Source organism: Salmo salar, chromosome 09 (assembly GCF_965601325.2).
Source record: "Salmo salar chromosome 09, fSalSal1, whole genome shotgun sequence".
NCBI lineage: Eukaryota > Metazoa > Chordata > Actinopteri > Salmoniformes > Salmonidae > Salmo > Salmo salar.
Genome location: NC_138299.1, coordinates 31,210,167 through 31,234,718, shown reverse-complemented (window position 1 = coordinate 31,234,718; position 24,552 = coordinate 31,210,167). Strand labels below are relative to the sequence as shown.

The window sequence follows — 24,552 nt, the reverse complement described above, 5'->3', positions numbered from 1 at the left end:
TGACCTGGCCCCCTTCCTCACCTGACTTAAATCCTATTGAGAACTTGTGGGCCCTTCTCAAACGTGAGATTTACAGTGATGGAAGACAATACACCTTTTTGAACAGCATTTGGGAGGCTGTGGTTGCTGCTTCAGCGGAAATTGATCGTGAACAGATCAAGAAACTGACAGACTCCATGGATGGAAGGCTCATGGCAGTTATTGAAAATAAGGGTGGCTATATTGGTTACTGAATATTTTTGAAAGGCCAAAAATGTTATAATTGTCATTTTGTGTTATCTGTTACTTACTCTAAAAATTGAGAATAAACAAGTGAGTTGAGAGATTATTTTTGTAATTTAGTTGCCTAATAATTCTGCACACTTATTTCCCTGAGAAAGACACAACTCACTTTTCCTTTGTTAAACATTCAGGTTTGAGGTTCAATAACATTTTGGATTGACTGAGCATTGTTTGTTCAACAATAAAATTAATCCCGAGGAATACAATTTGCCTAATAATTGTGCACGCAGTGTACTTCTGGCCCTTCGTTGGACACTGTTTTAACTAACCTCCAGACGAGCTTCAATGCCATACAACTCTCCTTCCGTGGCCTCCAACTGCTCTTAAATGCAAGTAAAACTAAATGCATGCTCTTCAACTGATCGCTGCCCGCCCGTCCAGCATCACTACTCTGGACGGTTCTGACTTAGAATATGTGGACAACTACAAATACCTAGGCGTCTGGTTAGACTGTAAACTCTCCTTCCAGACTCACATTAAGCATCTCCAATCCAAAATGTAATCTAGAATCGGCTTCCAAATTCGCAACAATGCATCGTTCACTCATGCTGCCAAACATACCCTCGTAAAACTGACTATCCTACCGATCCTTGACTTCGGCGATGTCATTTAAAAAATGGCCTCCAACACTCTACTCAGCACATTGGATGCAGTCTACCACAGTGCCATCCGTTTTGTCAGCAAAGCCCCATATACTACCTGCCACTGCGACCTGTATGCTCTCGTTGGCTGGCCCTTGCTTCATATTCGTTGCCAAACCCACTGGCTCCAGGTCATCTATAAGTCTTTGCTAGGTAAAGCACCGCCTTATCTCAGCTCACTGGTCACCACAGCAGCACCCATCAGTAGCACACGCTCCAGCAGGTATATTTCACTGGTCACCCCCAAAGCCAATTTCTCCTTTGGCTGCCTTTCCTTCCAGTTCGCTGCTGCCAATGACTGGAACGAATTGCAAAAATAACTGAAGCTGGAGACCCATATCTCCCTCACTAACTTTAGGCACCAGCTGTCAGAGCAGCTCACAGATCACTGCACCTGTACACAGCCCATCTGTAAATAGCCCATTCTCACTGCCTCATCCCCATACTGTTATTTATTTAGCTCCTTTGCACCCCAGTATCTCTACTTGCACATTCATCTTCTGCACATCTATCACTCCAGTGTTTAATTGGTATAATGTAATTATCTTGCCACTATGGCCTATTTATTGCCTTACCTCCCTCATCCTACCTCATTTGCACACACTGTATATAGACTTTTTCTATTGTATTACTGACTGTATGTTTGTTTATTCCATGTGTAACTCTGTTTGTCGCACTGCTTTGCTTTATCTTGGCCAGGTCGCAGTTCTCAACTAGCCTACCTGGTTAAATAAAGGTGAAATAAAAAAATGTAATATGACATTGGGTGCTGTAGGTGTCCTGGATGGCGGGTAGTTTGCCCCCGGTAATGTGTTGGGCAGATTGCACCAACCTCTGGAGAGCCTTGCTGTTGCGGGCGTTGCAGGTGGTGATACAGCCCGACAGAATGCTCTCAATTGTGCATCTGTTAAAGTTTGTGGGTTTTAGGTGACAAGCCAAATTTCTTTAGCCTCTTGATGTTGAAGAGGCTCTTTGCGCCTTCACCACGCTGTCTGTGTGGGTGGACCATTTCAGTTTGTCTGTGGTGTGTACGCCAAGGAACTTGAAGCTTTCCACCTTCTCCACTGCAGTCACGTCGATAGGGGGGTGCACCCTCTGCTGTTTCCTGAAGTCTACGATCATCTCCTTTTTGTTTTGTTGACATTGAGTGAGAGGATGTTTTCCTGGCACCACACTCCCAGAGCCCTCACCTCCTGTCTCATCGTTGGTAATCAAGCCTACTACAGTTGTGTCGTCTGCAAACTTGATTGAGTTGGAGGTGTGCTCGGCCACGCAGTCATGGGTAAACAGGGAGTACACGATGGAGTGGAGGTGATGTTTCCTACCTTCACCACCTGGGGACGGCCCGTCAGGAAGTCCAGGACCCAGTTGTGCAGGGCAGGGTTCAGACCCAGGGCCTTGAGCTTAATGATGAGCTTGGAGGGTACTATGGTGTTGAAGGCTGAGCTATAGTCAATAAACAGCATTCTTACATAGGTATTCTTCTTGTCCAGATGGGATAGGACAGTGTGCAGAGTGATGGCGACTGCGTCCTCTGTGTATCTATTTGGGTGGTAAGCAAACTGAAGTGGATCTAGGGTGGCAGGTAAGGTAGAGGTGATATGATCCTTGACTAGTCTCAAAGCACTTCAGGATGACAGAAGTGAGTGCTACGGGGTGATAGTCATTAAGGTCAGTTACCTTTTGCCTTCTTGGGTACAGGAACAATGGTGGCCATCTTTAAGCATGTGGGGACAGAAGACTGGGATAGGAAGAGCGTGAATATATCCGTAAACACACCAGGCAGCTGGTCTGCGCATGCTCTGAGGACGCGGCTAGGGATGCCGTCTGGCCAGGCAGCCTTGTGAGGGTTTTACTCGCGTCGGCCACTGAGAAGGAAAGCCCACATTCCTTGGTAGTGGTCCGCGTCGGTGGCATTGTTATCCTCAAAGCGTGCGAAGAATGTGTTTAGCCTGTCCGAAGCAAGACGTCGGTCTCGGTGACGTGGCTGGTTTTCCTTTTGTAGTCCGTGATTGTTTGTGGTCCCTGCCACATGCGTCTCGTATCTGAGCCGTTGAATTGCGACTCCGCTTTATCTCTATACTGACATTTAGCTTGTTTTGATTGCTTTGCGGAGTGAATAACTACACTGTTAATATACTGCCATATTACCAGTCGCCTTGCCGTTGTTAAATGCGGTGTTTTGCGCGAATGCTACCATCTATCCACGGTTTCTGGTTAGGGTAGGTTTTAATAGTCACAAATAATTCTATACAGGCTAATCATAAAAAGATGCGTACGCTAATATAGGATTTATAAGCAAATTTATAATGGCTTATGTATGAAAGTTATAATGAAGTGTAACCAAGGTTTCACTTATTAGAGTAGGGCTATTGAACTGTACTATGCCTGATAATGTCTGTCTGATAGTGGGTGTTCTCCCCTGGTGTCAGGATGTTGACTGTGGAGGAGAGGGAGCGTCTGCAGAAGGACGAGAAGCTGACCAAGGCTGACAAGAGCATCACCCTGGCCGTGGAGGAGCTCAACAGCTACAGGTCAGTTTCTGCATGGTTTTTGCCTTAGCACTAGACCGCTGATAAAACTTTGATTATTTGAATCAGCTGTGAAGTGCTCGTGCAAGAAACCAAAGCGTGCACCCCAGAGGGAGTTCCTATCCATCAAATAGATCCAATGTGTCCTATGAGACTCCACTTTGCGGGGTGTTTTTGTTGTGAGTGCTTGTCTCAGGGTGCAGTTTTGTTTTCACACATACAGGCAAAGGGCACAAGACCTGGAGGATGAGCTGGAGAAGACTAACCAGGCCTACAAAACCCAGGTGGGAGATCTGACACTGTTGTATCATAAGAGACTGGGAGAGGGCAAAAACATTCACCACGTGCAATGATGATGTATGGCCAAAGACGCATTTTAATTCTCTTTCCATCTTTCAGATAACTTCTCAGGAAAAGAAGGCACACAATAACTGGGTAAGTACATAGTTGCATCATACATACACTATGGAGCACACCTCAGGTAACTCGTCTGTAATCTCTGTCATCTGCATTGTAGCTAGCAGCACGAGGTGCTGACCGAGACCTGGCTGAAGTTAAAAGAGAGAATGCACACCTGAGGCAGAAGTAAGTACTAAAGAATACTTCTATATTCAAGTCAGTTTCACCAGACATGGCAGTTGTTGCTACAAAATAGTATTTCCCTGTAGTGAGCAGTATTCTCCAGCTGTGGTATGTCTCCATGCAGATTGACTGATACTCAGTTCAAGCTGGATGTCGTGGAGAAAGACCCCTATACTCTGGACAACATGGACAGACCTCTGTTCAGAGGTCAGTCTCTAATAAACCTCCCTAACTGGAACAATATCTTCTGCAAAATCTCAGCTCGCCCGGTAACCCCTACTCCATACATTGAGAGGGTTGGATAGGGGAAGCAATATGGCGACAATCCAAATGCAAGATGAAGTTAACACAACTGCTTATAGCATAAAACTGGTTATGGGCGACAGGTAGCCTAGCGGTTAGGACAGTTGGACAAGTAATTGAAAGGTCGCTGGTCTAAATCCCCGAGCTGACTAGGTGAAACATCTGTCAATGTGCCCTTGAGCAAGGCACTTAACCCTAATTGTTCCAGGGTCACTGTCAATAATGGCTGATCCTTGGCTCTGACCCCACTCTCTGAGGGGTGTATCAGGGGGAGTGCAATATGCACAAAAAAAAAACATTTCCAATTCACACATGCACTTGTACATGTGTGAAATAGGACAGATGTAAGCACCCACCTAATTATTATTTGTATAATATCCATCCTCAGATCTACAGGAGTGCATTCTTACTTACAGGCCCTTCCCAACAATGCAGAGAGAAAAAGAATAACAAATACACAATGAGTAACGATAACTTGGCTATAATTTAAAATCTATATACACTGGGTACCAGTACTGTGTTGATGTGCAGGGGTACGAGGTCATTGAGGTAGATATGTACAGTGTATCTGGAAAGTATTCAGACCCCTTGACTTTTTCCACATTTTGTTACGTTACAGCCTTATTCTAAAATTGATTGGTGAGGGGGGAAAAAACTATTCAATCTACAAACAATACCGCATGAGAAAGCACTTTTTTTTTTTTTTTTGCAAATTCATACATTTCAAATGGAAATATAACATTTTAGATAAGTATTCAGTCTATACTCAGTACTTTTGTTGAAGCATAATCCAAGATGCCGTAGCAGTCAGACGTCTTTGTCCTGTCCCTTGTGTATATATCTTTTTCTCCACATATCTTTTAAAAATATTTTCCTAAACCTCAACTTCTAAATACTCTCCTGCAACCTGCCTCACCCAATGTGGCTTGGATCTGTTTTTTTCTTCTAAAGTATTTCTATTTACTTCAGATCTGGAATCCCTCAACTGAAGCTAGCCAGCTAACTACCTACCAGCTATCAGTCAGCAAACCATTGCTAGCAGTCATCAGCTAACCTTTAACTCGGAAAGCTCTCGCCAGTTCGAACAACGTGACTCAAACCAGAACATAACGGACCTATTATTATTTTTTTATTTCCCCGGAATCCTACCGCAAACTCTGAACATTTTCATCTGGATCTTCGCGACTAGCTAACTACAATCCCGGGTGACTACTCCTGGCTAGCGTTTCCATCCCGGCGCAAGCGCCAATTAGCCTGAAGCTAGCCCGGCCAGGGCTCCTGTGCTACCACCGAAGCCCACACCTGGGCTACAATATCCAGACCCCTTCTACTGCCGGTACGGGGCACGGAACCCCACCGATCCTCTACGACTGGAATACTGACATATTCAGCCCGAGGATTCCAACAGGCCCCTCAGGAGCGACGTCCGCTGAAGGCCCATTCTGCTAACCGCGGCCTACTAGCTACCTAGAGCTACTTGGAACCCTACTAATTCCAGAGGCAAAAACAGACTTACCCCCATCGCGACATCCCCCAAATGCTAACTTGCTAGCCCCGGTCAGCTAAACTGCTAGCTTGCCTGCCCCGGTCTGCTAACTGCTAGCCCCGGTCTGCTAGCTGCTAGTTTGCTAGCCCCGGTCTGCTAATTGCTAGCTTGTTTAGCCCTGGCCTACTAACTGTTAGCTTGTTAGCATCAGCCTGCTAACTGTCTGAATCGCCGTGTCCCCAGTCAGCCCAACCACTCACTGGACCCATATGTTCACTTGGCTACGCATGCCTCTCTCTAATATCAATATGCCTCGTCCATTACTGTCCTGGTTAGTGATTACTGTCTTATTTCACTGTAGAGCCTCTAGCCCTGCTCAATATGCCTTAACCAACCATGTTGTTCCACCTCCTACATATGCGATGACATCACCTGGTTTAAACGTCTCTAGAGACCATCTCTCTCATTACTCAATGGCTAGGTTTACCTCCAATGTACTCACATCCTACCTTACCTTTGTCTGTACACTATGCCTTGAATCTATGCTATCGTGCCCAGAAACCTGCTCCTTTTACTCTCTGTTCCGAACATGCTAGACGGCCAGTTCATATAGCCTTATCCTACTTTTCCTCTGGTGATGTGGAGGTTAATCCAGGTTCTGCAGTGCCTAGCTCCACTCCCACTCCCCAGGTACTCTCATTTGTTGACTTCTGTAACCGTAAAAGCCTTGGTTTCATGCATGTTAACATTAGAAGCCTACTCCCTAAGTTCGTTTTACTCACTGCTTTACCACACTCTGCCAACCCGGATGTCTTAGCCGTGTCTGAATCCTGGCTTAGGAAAACCACCAAAAACCCTGAAATCTCCATCGCTAACTACAACATTTTCCGCCAAGATGGAACTGCCAAAGGGGGCGGTGTTGCAATCTACTGTAAAGATAGCATGCAGAGTTCTGTATTACTATCCAAGTCTGTACCCAAACAATTCGAGCTTCTACTTCTAAAAATTCACCTTTCCAGAAACAAGTCTCTCACTGTTGACGCTTGCTATAGACCTCCCTTTGCCCCCAGCTGTGCCCTTGATACCATATGTGAATTGATTGCCCCCCATCGGTCTTCTGAGCTCGTGCTACTAAGGTGACCTAAACTGGGACATGCTTAACACCCCCATCCTACAATCTAAGCTTGATGCCCTCAATCTCACACAAATTATCAATGAACCTACCAGGTACAACCCCAAATCCGTAAACACGGGCACCCTCATAGATGTCATCCTAATTAACTCGCCCTCCAAATACCCCTCTGCTGTTTTCAATCAAGATCTCAGCGATCACTGCCTCATTGCCTGCATCCGTAATGGGTCTACGACCACCCCTCATCACTGTCAAACGCTCCCTAAAACACTTCTGCAAGCAGGCCTTTCTAATCGACCTGGCTGGGGTATCCTGGAATGACATTGACCTCATCCTGTCAATAGATGATGCCTGGCTATTCTTTAAAAGTGCCTTCCTCACCATCTTAAATAAGCATGCCCCACTCAAAAAATGTAGAACTAGGAATAGATATAGTCCTTGGTTTACTCGAGACCTGTCTGCCCTTGACTAGCACAAAAACATCCTGTGGCGTTCTGCATTAGCATCGAATAGCCCCCGTGATATGCAACTTTTCAGGGAAGTTAGGAACAAATATACACAGGCAGTTAGAAATGCTAAAGCTAGCTTTTTCAAACAGAAATTTGCATCCTGTAGTACTTATTCAAAAAAGTTCTGGGACACTGTAAAGTCCATGGAGAATAAGAGCACCTCCTCCCAGCTGCCCACTGCTCTGAGGCCAGGAAACACTGTTACCACCGATAAATCCACTATAATTGAGAATTTCAGTAATTATTTCTCTACGGCTGGCCATGTTTTCCACCTGGCTACCCCTACCCCGGTCAACTGCCCAGCACCCTCCACAGCAACCCGCCAATGTCCCCACCATTTCTCCTTCACCCAAATCCAGATAGCTGATGTTCTGAAAGAGCTGTAAAATCTGGACCCATACAAATCAGCTGGGCTAGACAATCTGGACCCTCTCTTTCTAAAATGATCTGCCGAAATTGTTGCAACACCTATTACTAGCCTGTTCAACCTCTCTTTCGTATCGTCTGAGATTCCCAAAGATTGGAAAGCTGCCGCGGTCATCCCCCTCTTCAAAGGGGGTGACACTCTAAACCGCTACAGACCTATATCTATCCTACCCTGTCTTTCTAAGGTCTTCGAAAGCCAAGTTAACAAACAGATTACTGACCATTTAGAATCCCATCGTACCTTCTCCGCTATGCAATCTGGTTTCCGAGCTGGTCATGGGTGCACCTCAGTCACACTCAAGGTCCTAAACGACATCATAACCGCCATCAATAAGAGACATTACTGTGCTGCCGTATTCATCGACCTGGCCAAGGCTTTTGACTCTTGTCAATCACCACATTCTTATTGGCAGACTCGACAGCCTTGGTTTCTCAAATGACTGCCTCGCCTGGTTTACCAACTACTTCTCTGATAGAGTTCAGTGTGTCAAATCGGAGGGCCTGTTGTCCGGACCTCTGGCAATCTCTATGGGTGTGCCACAGGGTTCAATTCTCAGGCGGACTCTCTTCTCTGTATACATCAATGATGTTGCTCTTGCTGCTGGTGATTCTCTGATCCACCTCTACGCAGACGACACCATTCTGTATACTTCTGGCCCCTCTTTGGACACTGTGTTAACTAACGTCCAGACGAGCTTCAATGCCATACAACTCTCCTTCCGTGGCCTCCAACTGCTCTTAAACGCAAGTAAAACTAAATGCATGCTATTCAATCGATCACTGCTCGCCCGTCCAGCATCACTACTCTGGACGGCTCTGACTTAGAATACGTGGACAACTACAAATACCTGGGTGTCTGGTTAGACTAAACTCTCCTTCGACTCACATTAAGCATCTCCAATCCAAAATGAAATCTAGAATCTGCTTCCGATATCGCAACAAAGCATCCTTCACTCATGCTGCCGAACATACCCTCGTAAAAGGATCCTACCGATCCTCGACTTCAGTGATGTCATCTATAAAATAGCCTCCAACACTCTACTCAACAAACTGGATGCAGTCTATCACAATGCCATCCGTTTTGTCACCAAAGCCCCATACACTTCCCACCATTGCGACCTGTACGCTCTCGTTGGTTAGCCCTCGCTTCATACTCGTCGCCAAACCCACTGGCTACAGGTTATCTACAAATCTCTGCTAGGTAAAGCCCCGCCTTATCTTAGCTCACTGGTCACCATAGCAGCACCCACTCGTAGCACGCGCTCCAGCAGGTATAGCTCACTGGTCACCCCCAAAGCCAATTCCTTCTTTGGTCGTCTTTCCTTCCAGTTCTCTGTTGCCAATGACTGGAACGAACTGCAAAAATCTCTGAAGCTGGAGACTCGTATCTCCCTCACTAGCTTTAAGCAGCAGCTCACAGATCACTGCACCTGTACATAGCCCATCTATCTACCTACCTCATCCCCATAATGTATGTATTTATTTATCTTGCTCCTTTGCACCCCTGTATCTCTACTTGCACATTCATCTTCTGCACATCTACCATTCCAGTGTTTAATTGCTATAAGAACATTCAGAGACTTGTCCCAAAGCCACTCGTGCATTGTCTTGGCTGTGTGCTTAGGGTCTTTGTACTGTTGGAAGTTGAACCTTTGCCCCAGTCTGAGGTCCTGAGCGCTCTGGAGCAGGTTTTCATCAAGCCTCTCTGTGTACTTTGCTCTGTTCATCTTTCCTTCGATCCTGACTAGTCTCCCAGTCCCTGCCGCTGAAAAACATCACAGCATGATACTGTCACCACAATGCTTCACCGTAGGGATGGTGCCAGGTTTCCTCAAGGCTTGGCATTCAGGCCAAAAATGTCAATCTTGGTTTCATCAGACCAAAGAATCTTGTTTCTCATGGTCTTGAGTCCTTTAGGTGCCTTTTGGCAAACTCCAAGCAGACTGTCATGTCTTTTACTGAGGAGTGGCTTCCGTCTGGCCACTCTACCATAAAGGCCTGATTGGTGGAGTGCTGCAGAGAGGGTTGTCATTCTGGAAGGTTCTCCCATCTCCACAGAGGAACTCTGGAGCTCTGTCAGAGTGACCATCGGGTTCTTGGTCTCCTCCCTGACCAAGGCCCTTCCCCACCGATTGCTCAGTTTGGCCGGGCGGCCAAACTTATTCCATTTTAAGAATGATGGAGGCCACTGTCATTGGGGACCATCACTGCTGCAGACATTTTTTTGGTACCCATCACCAGATCTGTGCCTCGACACAATCCTGTCTCGGAGCTCTACAGACAATTCCTTCGACCTCATGGCTTGGTTTTTGCTCTGACTTGCACTGTCAACTGTGGGAGCTTATAGACAGGTGTGTGCCTTTCCAAATCATGTCCAATCAATTGAATTTACCACAGGTGGACTCAAATCAAGTTTTAGAAACATCCCAAGGATGATCAATGGAAACAGGATGCATCTGAGCTCGATTTTGAGGCTCATAGCAAAGGGTCTGAATACATATGTAAATTAGGTGTTTGTTTCTACATTTCAAAAATGTTGCATTGTCATTATGGGGTATTGTGTGTAGATGATGAAAAATGGTAATATAATCCATTTTAGAAAAAGGCTTTAACGTAACAAAATGTGGACAAGGTCAAGAGGTCTGAGTACTTTCTCAATGCACTGTCCATGTAGGTAGGGGTAAAGTGACTAGGCAACAGGATGGATGGACAGTAGCAGTCAAGAGTTAGTGCAAAAAGCTTCAATGCAGATAGTTAGTCCTTGTAGCTACTGGTTAACTATTTAGATGTCTTATGGCTTGCCTATCGTGTTCTGGGTGTTGATTTAGAATTTCTTATTATTCTGTACATTGAACCATCTGTCCTGCAGGTGAAAGGTCACCGTATGGTCCCTCCCCCCTTCATCGCCCTGCCTCTGAGAACAGAGCCTTCCTGTCTCCGCCTACCCTGATGGATGGCCCGCCCCGCCTCTCACCAAACTTCCCCCCCATGGGACCAGGAGGCAGAGGTGAACTCTCCAGTCCATGCCTCTTATCAGTGCACTGCAGGCCTGGGTCATACCAGTCATACAATAACACCACAGCTGAATTTACATGTCTTGTGACATGTGTGCCCTTTTACCATCAGTGCCATGTTATACTCGTTGAAATGGCGTGTGATGAGTTTATATTTAACATAAATATTTTTACGTTTGTATATAATACCAATTTCCTATGTGCCATGACCTTGTAAAAATGACATTAAGAAAAATGATCTGCAGGATAAATTGATTGTTTAATTAATTCATTGAAATTAGAGTTTTCATTTTTAGTCTTATTGACTAAAACAACGCTGAAAACCTGTTCTTAAGCACATAATACAAATGCGTACTAAGTCTTGATTGGCACAACATCTGTTAGAGATGCTTATCTTTATAGTAAATTGTCTTGGCAGTGAGCATGCACCAGCAAGATAGGAAATGCTATGCTGCTGCAGTATATATATCACCTACAGTGAGGGGAGTGTTGTCTTTGCACATGTTTTGGTCTTGTCATCCATGCTTCATGAACTCATTGACATTATGCTGGCTCTCTCTTTCTCACTCACCTACCACTCCCACATATCTCTCCTCTCTTTCTCATATGCTCTTTGTCATGCTCTCTCTTTCTGCCCTTCCTTCTTCTCTCCATCCCCCCCTTTCTCTCTCTCTCCCCCATAACCAGTATCCCGAGGCCTGTTAGATCCCCCTGGTGGGGTGGACTCTGATCGTAGTGGTGGTCCTCACTCTGACAGCGGCTCGATATCTCCCACCTGGGAGAGGGATCGCAGGGGCCCACCTATACACCCTCCAGGTACAGTGATGACCACCCGCTATTGCCCCCCCTATGATCTCAGGCAGCAGCCGCTCCAATCACAATAGACAGAAGTTATTCTATCCTTCTGCTATTCTAATCATCTAGCCTTTGACACATTCATTTGTTTTTTAGTATCAGCCCTAAAGGGTATGTTCTTTATTTATTTACTTCAGTATGTTTTACCATCTTTCTACGTAAAGAGGCCCTGACTTTCTTTTGGGTTTTAGATAATTAGTAATCAGGTTAGAGTGAGTTATGTTTAACTAACTGTCAGATTTGTTCACAGCAAAATATTTCCCCTCAGTTGGGTTACTATTTAAATTTCACGGTGAAGTCTACATCTGTTTTTATTTGATTGTGGTGCTGTAGTGTGGTCAGCCGGCCCTGTGTAAGGTTTGAGATTCTCTATTTTGGTTGTCAGTCTGTGAGGCATAGGTCAGTGAGTGTATGACTACTATTTGTCCAGTACTGATGTGGTCGATTGTCGTAGTTTCAGCCTCACCTCTGTCTGAGTCACGTGACAGGACCACAGAGATGGGCAGCGTCAGCTGGTTGGGCACACTGATTGCAGACCACTGAATTGAGGAGCTTGAGCCTCCACTGGTTTGTTCCAGAGTTTTCCCCCACCCACACTTTGGCCTTTGTCACCTGGGCCCCTACGCTACTCTAACCCAAGTCTGGCCTCAGCCTGGTTTGAGATGTCTAATATTCACTGGAGTTAGGAACTATTATCTATTTGGTTGCGTTATCATGGGGAGCAATTAGCATGTGGCATCACTGTATTTTGATTATACATTGACAATTCCACCCTGCCTACTACTGTCACTGTTTTGATGTGTACTAACTCAATGCATCATGATTTAAATGTGTGCTTGTTTTTTGTTTCTGATATGATGGAGAGGCTTTTGCTTTTTGCTCCAATCTCCTTTGGACCAGTGGAGGCTGCTGAAGGGAGGATGGCTCAAAATAATGGCTGGAATGGAGCGAATGGCATTAAACACATAGAAACCATGTGTTTGATACCATTCTGCTCCAGCCATTACCATGAGCCTTTCCAATTAAGGTGCCACCAACCTCCTGTGCTTTGTACACTTCTGACTGTGATCCCCTAATTCAGCTGAGCTGGTCTAAATAAATCTGAAACGGTGCTCTCTCCTTTTTTTTAAATTTTTTATTTTTTTTTCCTCATATAGGGTATATGTATCTAGACCCAGGCCTTCCCTACAGGAGACCTCCACCCGGAGCCCTTCCTATGGGCCCCCTACCACCCAGGGGCCCCGGTCCTGCTGAGCCCCACAGCTTTGGCCACCAACCTGGTGAGAACCGTCCTTTCTAACATGTATTACAGCACCATAGATTTCGTTTTTTAAAATGTCTGAGATGATTTCTATGTCTGCACTATAGCCACTCTGTCAAATTAACTTCAAAAGGGTGTTTAGTGCTTGGAGTATGTAACTAAAGTGATTAAATATATTTCAAAGACAGGATCTTTAATGCTGACGTGATTCAGACCGATCTCCTTCGTCAGCAGTGACTAGTAGGAGTGTAGATGATTAGTATACCCCTGAAGAACAATCCAATTTTAGAGAATGGGCAGGATATTGTGCCTAATCTGGAAACTCCCTTGGTTTAATAGAGTTAAGCTAATAGCATTATCGAGGCATGAATGAGCCCTCTTCATCAAATAAACCCACCAAAGACGGAAGTGAATCTAGCTAGGTTATTACTGTGTTTTTCCTCGTGTTCTTGCAGACTCAGCATTTATGGGAAACAGTATGGGTCCTGGTGAAAATGAAAGAGACGTAAGTTTTCTCACCCTTCTACTAACAATAGTGGTGCATTCATGCAATGTCTATTTCTCTCATAGTTTTTTTATATAAATAAATAATTTCCCCATGGGGATAATAGTGTTGTAATGCTACAGTGCCCTCCATCATTATTGGGTATTTTAAATGTGTTCCCTCAGTCCCATCTGTCAGCACCTGGAGATCAGAGAGACATGAGGATGGGACCTCCTCTCTTAGTACCCCCTGGTATCGGTCCCCTCCCACCCATGGACCACAGGGACCCTTACTTTGCACGCAAAGGCGCTTACGGACCTCCAGACTTTTTCTCCCCACGAGGTCCAGCCCCCATGGGCAGTAAGTATGATGATTTCCCTACATAAAAGGCTCATGTGCTTTTAAGTTGTAATGCATTATGGGCCTTCCGAGTGGCGCAGTGGTCTAAGGCACTGCATCACAGTGCTAGCTGTGTCACTAGAGATTCTGGGTTCGAGTCCAGGCTCTGTCGCAGCCTGCCGCGACCGGGAGACCCATCGGGCGGCGCACAATTGGCCCAGTGTCGTCCGGGTTAGGGGAGGGTTTGGCCTTGTCCCATCGCGCACTAGTGACTCCTTTGGCGGGCTGGGCGCAGAGCACACTGACACGGTTGCCAGGTGTACAGTGTTTCCTCCGACACATTGGTGCGGCTGGCTTCCCGGGTTAAGTGGACATTGTGTCAAGAAGCAGTGCGGCTTGGTTGGGTTGTGTTTCGGAGGATTCATGGCTCTCGACCTTCGTCTCTCCCGTGTCCGTACAGGAGTTGCGGGGAGAAAAAGGGGTATAAAAAAAGTTAACGCATTAAAACTGCAGGTTTTAAGTAGTATTACATGTAATAATTTGTTTCTATTAAACTAAGTTTTGGGTGGGAGATGACGATTGTCATTCCATACATCATTTGCTACATCTTGCAGGTTAAATGTCTCTGCGTTCATACTGTTAGACTGACTAAAATATAATCATTTCCCCTGTAGTGCGAGGACCACCTCCCCCGGGAATGTTCGGGCGAGTCCCCCCTCCACCGCCGCAGCATATGGGGTACCCTCCCCTGAGGCCCCACCCAGACAGTTTTCCCCCTGGACCCCCTCCAAGGCCCTCCCCACCTGGCAGCGAAGTGTCTTCTGACCAGTCCCCCTCTCCACATGTCATCTGAGCCAGCTCTCTCTGTGCGGGAGAAACTCTCTCGGCCCGCTTCCTGTGTGAAACTTCACTTCCTGTTGTGATAGTAGTGAGCGTGTGTTCAGGGACTGTTTCCTGAAGTGTAACTTCAACATTCATGTGACTCTTTCTCCCTTTTTTAGAGGTTGGGAGTGGAATTGTTGCACACACAAACATAGATCACTGTGTCTTAGGACTTAATAGAACAATGTGGTACCACTAGGAGTTTTACACAACTGGAAGTACTGAGCGATCATTTATGTAACAGTTTTTTTTGTAGATTCACATAGCTGTAGGAGTCATAATACCCAGCAGTCAAACAGGGAATTGTTTTTCCAACCATTTTTCCCATAGGGGATTTTAGAAACACTTAAAATGGATGAATTGAGGCAAAGGTAAGAATCTCTGTATTAAGGATCTAATTTTCGCTAAATGTATACTGAACAAAAATATAAATGCAACAATTTCTAAGATTTTACTAATAGTTCATATGAGGAAATCAGTCAATTGAAATGAATTCATTAGGCCCTAATCTATGGATTTCACATGACTGGGAATACAGATATGCATCTGTTGGTCATAGATACCTTATGATCGGGAAGCCCTTTTCTTGTCACGGTATCTGTGCATTCAAAATGCTATTTTGCCCATACCATAACCCCACCACCATGTTCACAGCAAACATGACACCATACACGTGGTCTGTGGATGCCAAATTCTTTAAAATGGCGGAGGCGGCTTATTGGCAAGGAAATTATCTTGAAACAGCTTTGGTGGGCATTCCTGCAGTAAGCATGCCAATTGAACGCTCCCTCAAAACATCTGACAACTGCACATTTTAAAGTGGCCTTATTGTCCCCAGCACAAGGGGCACATGTGTGATGATAATGCTGTTTGGTGTCACCTAGAGATGACTTGCAGGGATTTGTCATTTTGCATGTCTACTAATTAGCATTTTTGAATCTGAGTAAATAGAGCCGACTATATTAAAGTCTCCTTTGTCCGAGAGCGTTAGATGGTTATCAAAATGTCACACCAGGGTAAGCCTACATGAAACACAGCCCGTAAGGGTTTCTGAAATCCCTACAGGAAAAGTAGAAAAACGATTGGAACCATTTCTGACCGCTAGGTGTTATGGGTATGATGACTCTGCCTTGTTCTGAGTGGCGACTTAGACTAACTTGAAGGGTGCGTTTGCTTGTAATGTCAAAGGCCTTTTAAATCAATCTTATGTCCCTTGCATTCTTGACATGGGTATATATATAGAGATTGTCAATATTGTGAAGGAATTGTATATACCACTCACATTTCCTGTGTCTAAATTGAGCTGAAAAATATTTGTTTTTAGCATTGAGGTCTTGACAGTCCATAGTTTGATCATTGAAGAGATTTATTGTAAAAATGTAAAATGTTATGCTAAAGTAATTAAACTGTTGCAATGTTCATATAGTATCAAATGTTTCATTAAAAATTACATTGGTCCTATTCAGGTATAGCTGTAACCTCATGATCTGAACCACATAAGCTGTGCCAAGTCACAAATGTCCAACGACGTCTAGCTCTGACATGTTCCTGTAAGGTAAAATTACACCTGATGAATATTAAGGGTGAGATGTGGAACAAGATTAAACACTGCAATAAAAACTAGGATCAGCAAAACAATGAATACAAAAGACCATGTTTGTCTTTATAATGCTTTTATTCACTGATTAAAAGAAGCATTCAACATTGATTCAAATCAACATTCGGCTGGTTTACCCAATCTGTCAGTTAGGGGTTGTTTTTTTTTTTCATAGGATTTTCCTTCTTTAGCTATCTTGAAACCTTGGATCACTTTTCTAAATCAATAAAATTCTCTCCACACCTGGCATTTTCACACATGCGCCAGTGGATTTCCCGTTTGCAGATGTACATATAAAATCCAATGCTATGTGCTCACTTGAAACAGAACACACCTGTCCAAATATTTAAACATTTAAGATGGTAACAAACCGCTTACAAACTTTGTTCATAAATAGAACCCAGACATGTTGCATAAGAGTGTATGTATTGATATATACAAGTATGCAATGCGTTATTTTCTTCCCCGAAAGTTTATAAGGACACAGCCCAGGTGTTCGCACTGCTCGTGCCCCCGTGGTTGCCACTTGTAATGTATGACTTATTTTATTGCAAACTGTCCTGATTTTAAACAAATGCACGACATTCGTACCACTTAACTGGGGCCTGCTGGCCAGTCTCATAGAGACCATGTCTGTAACCCACGGTTGCCTTTGAAACAGAGTTTGGCTTCCGAAGAATCAAGATCTTAAAACAATAATTGTAATAAGGCCAAGTATCGTAGCAAGTTATTTCCATTTGTAAGTGACAAAAAAAAAACAAAAAAAGAAAGCCACTGGATTATATGCATTCCACTTGCATAGTTTGACTGCTGTAATGCAAGCCAGCCATTAAGAGATGTGGCTTGTTTTAAGCTCGCCTCCCTCCTGACCCTCACAACAGTGGACCTGTGGTATTACAGTGGTTCAGGCTTTTAATAATGGAATAAAACCAAAAGACAGAAAGCATCAGTTCTCCTCACTCAGGTCTCTTAACTTCAAGCATTTACACTCTTAAGGCTGGCATGAGTTAATTTAGCTGTAAAGTACTGTAGCTTCTATAGACAAGTTAGACCTGCCCTCCAAGCAGCTCACTGTAGCTACACAGCTTCATCCTACTCAACAAGAGAGATTTGGATTGCAAATGCATATAAAGTGTTCAGAAATAATAAAACTATCAAATAAAAAAAGGGGATCCGACCTCACAGTTGTAACCTACAAATAACCCAACTGGTCTTTTTTTCCATAGTAACAAAATATCCCCAGTCTGCTCTGCTGTGCCTTTTAACGTGCAGAAAGACTGGGCTACACAACCTCTATGCAAACAATTATTTTCATCAAAAGACCAGTTGTGACCAACCTACTGGATCCCGTTACCCTTCAAAACAAAGAATAAAAGAGTAAAAAAAAAGTCATCTCATGCAGACATTTGGCCATTTTGTTTGTTTTTAACTCCCCAGTGGAATGTTCCTTACACATTTCTTAGCAGCGTACTGGTCTGATAAAAATCAAGATTGGTTGATTCTATCTATACTTAAATTACATTCACTCTTCACAGTGAAACAGGTGCATTTGTAAAGAGAGAGAGAGCTCTACTGTTGTTGACCAAACCACAGCTCAGCTGTGCACCACATGTGGTCCAACTTCACCCCCTATTCAGTAAGTATATCATATTTCTAGAAGTATAGTAGTAGTTGTAAAGGAGTAGTCGTAGTAGTACATAACGGCTGATCAGCCACGGGCCCTGCCCTCTGCCAGCATGTGGGCACTTTATAAGAGTTGTTTCACACCGTGATCTTTGGCAGCTGACGCAGACGCGCTGACAACGTTTTTAAAATCCAGTGACTTGTTGGAAAAAAGATTGATCCTAACTTTCATTATGATGTTGAGGCCTGAGCGATGGAAATCATTTCCTCCTCTCCCTCAACTGACAGTAACCCTGAGAAAGGCTGTTTCCTGCTCACTGGTGAGAAAGTGGTACACCATGTTTTACTTCAAAACACACCATACACCCCCTTCTCTGATGTATGCACTTTTGAAACTTTACACAAAAACACACAACAACAAAAAAACACTGATGCGTAAATGAGCTATGCTTCTGTAACGGTAGACAAATGCGCTACTGGACAATGAACTGGAAACGAACGCAGAACAAATGGAACATTTGAAATGAAAGCTACTCTGGACTTAGGCACAGCATGAATGCAACATTAGGATGTTTTACACATTGTAACAATTGACTGGCATTCATCATCCTCTAACAAGGTCTTACCCTACCCCTGTTCAGCACAAACAAGTTAACTCCAAATATAGAATATTATCTATCCTTTTTGGTGTGGTACTAAAAATAGACAGGACTTGAACACTTTTAGAATCCCTCTTAACATGCATATAGTTTCAATATGACTTTTCCCCCATATTGATGCTTCTCATGCATAAACCGTAGATAGACTAAGTTTACTCCGAGTGGAACCTTGCATGCAGGCTCATCTGACTGCAACAGCTAAACAGATTAGTAGTGGATTCCACAGGCTGATTGTGACATTGTTTGAAACATGGATCACACACACACACACACACACTTCTTGCCATCCGATGTCAGATGTTTCTATGCAAGGTAATTTTTTCCTCAATATACAGTACTTTATCTCTTCTTTAACTGAAATGGCTGGCTTTGGTAGTACCAATGAAAGTCATGGGCACGGAGGAACGCAACAAGAAGCAATAGCCGACCGACGGCTTCATAACCACTCAAGGTCAAGAGATGTAGCCTACTCTCGTCTTCTCTGGAATGTTACAACATCTCAGCAGCACAGAACAAGCAGAGACCTACCAGAGAGGTCACCTATTCCAGGCCCCACACACTGTACTGCCTTATCAGTCAAGACTGGTTCCCTAAGCTTTACAAGCGAGGATAAAGAAGATATTTGTACGTAGGGGGAATCCTGGATAGCAGACAACTTTACACATTAAAAAAGGTTGTTAGCTTCACATTTACATTCTACCACTGAGCAACCAACTTCAGATTCCCTCTACTACTCTGAGCTCTAAAACAGCAAGTACACAACAATAGAAAACGTCATTAAAAGTCTTTTCACAGACGGACATCACGGATCTTAACCTTCTTAAAAGTTCAGTCGAGGGAACGAGGCGGGCTAGAAAAATAAAACCAACAACCTCTGGTGTGCGTTGTGTTGGAAGATTTCTTTCCCCAGTATTAGTATCCAGTATTCAGTCCCACCACCACGCACACTGGCCCTCAGAACAACAGATAGCTTTGCATTAAAATAAAGCCTTCATTGGAAAAAAGTACAGAAAGTGCAAAAATCCTGAGATATGGAACAAGCAAATATATGCCTCCCTCCATCCAACGCTCAGCAGGTGAAACACTGTGGCCCTGGAGTCAGTCAACACAGCAAGTACTTTGCCCTAAAACTGTGAACAAGAGAAATACGTGCAAGGAGTAGTTTGCCATTCTTTAAACTCTTTCAACACCTTAATCTTAAAACAAATGTACGACTAAGTTAGTTTACCCCGTGGTAAAAGGGGCAGATTTGATGGCAAAAACGATTGAATCCAGAACACAAGGGGATTTCCAAGGCAACTGTGACTCAAGAAAAACTGGATTAAACTGACAGACTAGCTGATTGTTTCATAGTATACATCATCACCCCCACCACCATCTTCATCATCATGTTTTGCCTACCTGAGACAGACAGAGGATTTTTCTGAGAGCAAACTGCAGCGCATGACTCTCAATGCTGACCCCTGACTAAAGTACTGCAGCTGTACATAGGCAGCTCAAAGGGTCTCAGCATGAGTGTGTCAGTGTGGAAACCTTAGCAATTGGTTTCACCAGCAGAACTGTATCACATCCCACCTCTGGGCTGAGAAGAACCAGCAGGATCTTAGTCCCGTAACATAGCAATCATATTATCTCCAAAACACAAAAGTAAAGAGCAGACAGGAAGGGAGGGGTTAGGGGGGGCCTAACAGTCCACCAGCACTGTCCCTCCCTCTGCCGGAAGACCACTGGACTAATCTCCCCTTAAAAAGGTGAACAAACAATTACAAAGGATTCCGTCATTGCAAAAAGCCAAGGTGGATTAACTGATAAGTTAGTTTACGGTAACTCAGCACTCGCTAAGAGAAAAACAACAAACAGACAAAACCAAAAAGAAAACTTGCAATACAAGTAAGCTAGCTGTGTAAAAAAAGCCCCCTCCATACACCAATCGCTCAATTAGCTACTAATCAAATACCCGACTATACTCTCCTATTCATAAGCAGGATATATATAGATAGATATAAATAGAGCTAATACTGATTAAACACAGCACATATAAAGGATTAGTTCATTCTACAAAGAAAGAAAATATAAACTAAAAATAAAGTATGCAAATGAGATAGGACCCATAAGGTTTAGATTATATCATCATGACAAGCACTGAGCATGTGCAGCAGGCCAGACCAGGGTCGTGTTCTTTAGGGAACGCAACAGAAAACGTTTCAAAACGTTTTGCAACAGAAAACAGAAGGTGAGTGTTTCTTACTGGACAAGTCCAGGTAGTCCCTCCCTGTTTAGGTCTTGTTTTCTTCCGTTTGGTGCCTAATGAACACGACCCAGATGGAGGCTCGGCCTGGCGGCTGTAGCTCTAGCCTACATGCCCAGGCTGAAGCTCTGCATCTCCCTGTGGAAGTGCTGGGTGGGCTCGCTGAGGACCAAGTTGGAGTCCATGGAGGGGTGCCAGATGCGCCCCAGGCCCTGGGACACCTCCTTCACCAGGTTGTGGACGGGGTCACCCTCCATGAAGACACCCTGGTCCGGGTCGAAGTCGATACTCTCCTCGGACACAGCCAGGACCTTGAGGCTGGAGCCACGTAGACGGGAGATGGCCACCAGGTTGTGGGACCACACAGTGTAGCCTGTGGTGTTCAGACAGAGGAGAAATTGAAAACCACTGTAGAATAAACATACTGAATGTAAACCAACTCCATTTGATCTGTGCTATACAAATCAACATGCTGCCAATATGACCTCTACACTATACACACACTAGACATAACATTACTCCTATAAAATAACCAGTTATACATCTTTTCTATCTGAGCAACTAGAACCCATGATATTTGAAATCACTCCCATTAAAATGTTAGGCTACACTAAAAGTGTTGAGCTATGTAATACTAGCTTTTGACCCAGGCTGACTCACCATGGATGACCAGGACAGAGAGGTGTACGCAGCGCCAGGTCAGTAGGACCAGCGGGTCTTCGTTGCGGTTGACGCTGAGGTCAGGGAAGCCGGTGTCATCCCTCATCAGGACGAAGTGGCTCAGGGTCTTGTTGTACTGCTGGGAAATGAGCTCCAGAGTGCCATCTGTGACCAGGGTGGAGTAGCTGTCCAGGTGGATCCTCTCCAGGGGCAGGCTGGGCTTGAACACCCTCAGCAGGTCCTGGCTGGACACATCCAGGGCCATCATGTAGACCCGCAGGTTAGCGCAGCGTCGGACCAGGGCCTTCCAGTCATCCTCACTGGCGGTGCAATCCAGTGGCTTGGCCTCCAGAGCGGCGCCATTCACCATCAAGGAGAGGCGGTGTAGTGGAGCACGATGTCCTCCAGCCAGCAGGCGGCACATCTCAGAGGTGAAGTCACAGAAGTCGAGGGCCAGGGAACGCAGGTGGACAAGGCGCTCCAGCTCCACAGGGGAGGACAGGCAGGGCAGCTGGTTGTCCAACAGGCTGAGGTGCTCCAGGGAGGCAGCGCTGGGGTTGGACAGAGAGGCCAGGGAGCAGGGGGTCACCACACCCAGCATGAAGGCTGAGGACAGCCACTTCATCTGCCTGCTGTTAGACAAAACTTCCACTAACAGCTGCTGGATTCTATTCCAGGCAAGAGGAATACAAACACAAAAAGAGAGAGAGAAAGTTCAAATCTGTGTAACGTCTTTGACTCTCAGATCTGCAAATAAAAGCCTACTCTAAATGAAAATGAATACAGGAAGAAAAAAAAAAAAATAGGCAGAACATAAATCCTATTGGATTACCTGGGGCAGGAGGTAGCCTAGTGGTTAGATTGTTGGCCCAGTAACCGAAAGGTTGCTAGATCAAATCCCCGAGCTGACAAGGTCAAAATCTGTCATTCTGCCCCTGAACAAGGCACTGTTCTTAGGCCTTCATTGTAAATAAGAATTAGTTCTTAACTGACTTGCCTAGTTAAATAATAAAATTAAAAAACTAGTTGTGTGTTCTATATGTAATTCTATGAGGCAGAATTTCAACTGAGGACAGTACTGTGATTGTGACCCATATATGCCATTTTGTCACCTTGGGCAAGATATAAAAAGACACTCACTCTTTGATTTTCACTCCTCCTTGGTCAACCTGGTTGAGATCGGCACTGTCCAGAATGCCCTCATCCTGAAGAACGCAGGTATCCCCATACAGACTCAGCTTCTGGAGATTTCTAGAGCAAGAAAGTAGCATGAGCTTTAGACAAAACCGGACACAATCAGCCATAGTGGTCAGTGACAGTATGTTCTAATTGTACTCTGCAACAAACACGACTGCAAACAAGCTCAAACAGTATGCACTTCCTCACCAATTTGCCAGAAGGCACCTTTCAGCATCACTGGTGTACACCACAAACCCAGCATTCCTCATATGACTGTACAACCAACATCTCTGGAGCTCTCTTTCACAAGTGTGCTGTTATTGAATGAGTACTGGAATTAACAACCAACAAAGAAATGCCTCAAGACAGCTTTAGTCTCCCTATGTGGCAGTGCAACTGGAACTTTTCAGGACAGTACGTGTCCAAAATATATTGGCATATTGCTAGTACAGGTTTGAGAAGCCGGACTTGCAAATGAAAGCATGCTGCCAATGTCATTGCGGACCTTAGTGGTTCCGTGTATAGATTACCTGAGCATGACCACCACTGCCGCAGCAATGTCGTTCAAATTTTCAACATGCCCTAGTAACATTTGCATACCAGGCAGAAAAACAGACTTCAGACTGTCATGTCCTATATACCAAGTAGCTAGATTATAGCTTGAATAGGCGAAAAACGACACGTCAATCAGGCAGTACACGCAGAAATCCGTAGAGAACGACATGACCCGATTACGTAATGACATTGTGGGTTTGTTTATAGTTAGGCTAGCTAAAGGTTAGCTCGTTGACTACGCAGACCCAACACACTCAAATTGGCGAGTATGGCGTAGCTGACGCACTTTGCATTAAACATTATGTTGATGTATCCAACTACCTGTTGTTTCGAATACATCCGAGGACACACAACACCTGGTCCAAATAGGTGATAATTGCGTCTTTCCAGCGGCCAGGGAACTGAGGGTCGCTTTCGACAGATTCCATCCTGCCCTCCACACCATTCAATGGCCTTAGATATCCTTCAACTGGGGCAAACTCGAGCTGTAGCTCGTGCACGAAGGAGCCAAACTTCCTCATGAGAAAGTCTAATCTTGGGGTCTGTTCGGAGCCATAGCCTCCCCCATTCGAGCCACCACCGACACGCAACTTGAGCTCCGTCCAAAGCGATGGGTAAAACAGACACTCCCTCCAGCGAGAGCACACCGACGAGGCCCGAAGCTTGTCACGGTCGGACAAGAATGAAAATATGTGGACGATAAGCTCGCTTGGTAAAGCCATAGCTCCAACACCCCCGCACAGCGCCATGGCGCAGGCCACTAAACTATTATTCGCAAACAAAAGTGTAAATATAACCGTTGTAAGATTGTGCGACAACGGTACTGTTCCGCTACTCTCTATGTGGAAAACAAACAACATTCAGCAGCTTTGCGTTCAATACTATTGGATCATACCACTTCTATGACTACGTGGGAATGAAAACAATACTCTGCAAAATCCCACTTATGAAACAGGCCGACATAGTTTGTTTTCCTTATGAAAATACATATGTTTGATACACGTTTAGTTTCCCTATAGTATGTTGTCCATTTAGTTGTACTGACGACATCTACAAATGTAGTATTATTTTATCAAGCCATTTGGAGAAATGGTTTGACCCAAGTGCTGTTATTTTTGCCATACCTCTCAAGTGCGCAAGGTGGAGTACTTTCATTGCAGTTGAGCCCCGCACTATTCTACTGGATTTCTAAAAATAAAATAGTAAAATGGTCATTTTATTGAATTCTCTGCCCACGCCAAGACCACGTCGTTCAATCAATCAAATGTATTTATAAAGCCCTTCTTACATCAGCCGATGTCACA

The 24,552-nt window shown here is 44.6% G+C and overlaps 2 protein-coding genes across 18 annotated transcripts in view; one reads left to right on the top strand and one right to left on the bottom strand.

Moving 5' to 3' along the window:
- LOC106611179 (melanoma inhibitory activity protein 2) overlaps positions 1 to 16,146 on the top strand; it is a 32,154-nt gene extending 16,008 nt beyond the window's left edge. For 16 of the 17 annotated variants that reach the window (XM_045723575.2, XM_014211122.3, XM_014211124.3 and 13 more), the window contains 11 exons: positions 3,356 to 3,457; positions 3,678 to 3,738; positions 3,854 to 3,889; positions 3,972 to 4,039; positions 4,161 to 4,243; positions 10,762 to 10,899; positions 11,594 to 11,722; positions 12,919 to 13,041; positions 13,478 to 13,527; positions 13,692 to 13,866; positions 14,520 to 16,146. In XM_045723575.2, coding sequence (XP_045579531.2) covers positions 3,356 to 3,457; positions 3,678 to 3,738; positions 3,854 to 3,889; positions 3,972 to 4,039; positions 4,161 to 4,243; positions 10,762 to 10,899; positions 11,594 to 11,722; positions 12,919 to 13,041; positions 13,478 to 13,527; positions 13,692 to 13,866; positions 14,520 to 14,698 — 1,144 coding nt within the window. In that variant the 3' untranslated portion in view covers positions 14,699 to 16,146. The remainder of the gene's footprint in view (positions 1 to 3,355; positions 3,458 to 3,677; positions 3,739 to 3,853; positions 3,890 to 3,971; positions 4,040 to 4,160; positions 4,244 to 10,761; positions 10,900 to 11,593; positions 11,723 to 12,918; positions 13,042 to 13,477; positions 13,528 to 13,691; positions 13,867 to 14,519) is intronic. The other variant, XM_014211125.3, reaches the window with a different exon arrangement.
- Positions 16,147 to 16,383: 237 nt separating this feature from the next.
- On the bottom strand, positions 16,384 to 24,137 carry LOC106611180 (F-box only protein 33). Its single transcript, XM_014211136.3, has 4 exons — positions 23,570 to 24,137; positions 22,655 to 22,765; positions 21,515 to 22,182; positions 16,384 to 21,227 (listed from the first exon to the last, which is right to left on the bottom strand). The coding sequence occupies exons 1-4, from the start codon at positions 24,106 to 24,108 to the stop codon at positions 20,962 to 20,964; spliced, it is 1,584 nt and encodes a 527-aa protein (XP_014066611.1). The 5' UTR covers positions 24,109 to 24,137; the 3' UTR covers positions 16,384 to 20,961.
- Positions 24,138 to 24,552: the final 415 nt, after the last annotated feature.

Bases quoted from the DNA above. Each gene is read 5' to 3' on its own strand.
- LOC106611180 (XM_014211136.3), bottom strand. From the start codon at position 24,108: ATGTTGTTTGTTTTCCACATAGAGAGTAGCGGAACAGTACCGTTGTCG. The intron at 22,766-23,569 runs GTAGTTGGATAC...TTCTTGCTCTAG, and splicing joins GGATGTATTCGAAACAACAG to AAATCTCCAGAAGCTGAGTC. The intron at 21,228-21,514 runs GTGAGTCAGCCT...TGAACACCACAG, and splicing joins CTCTGTCCTGGTCATCCATG to GCTACACTGTGTGGTCCCAC.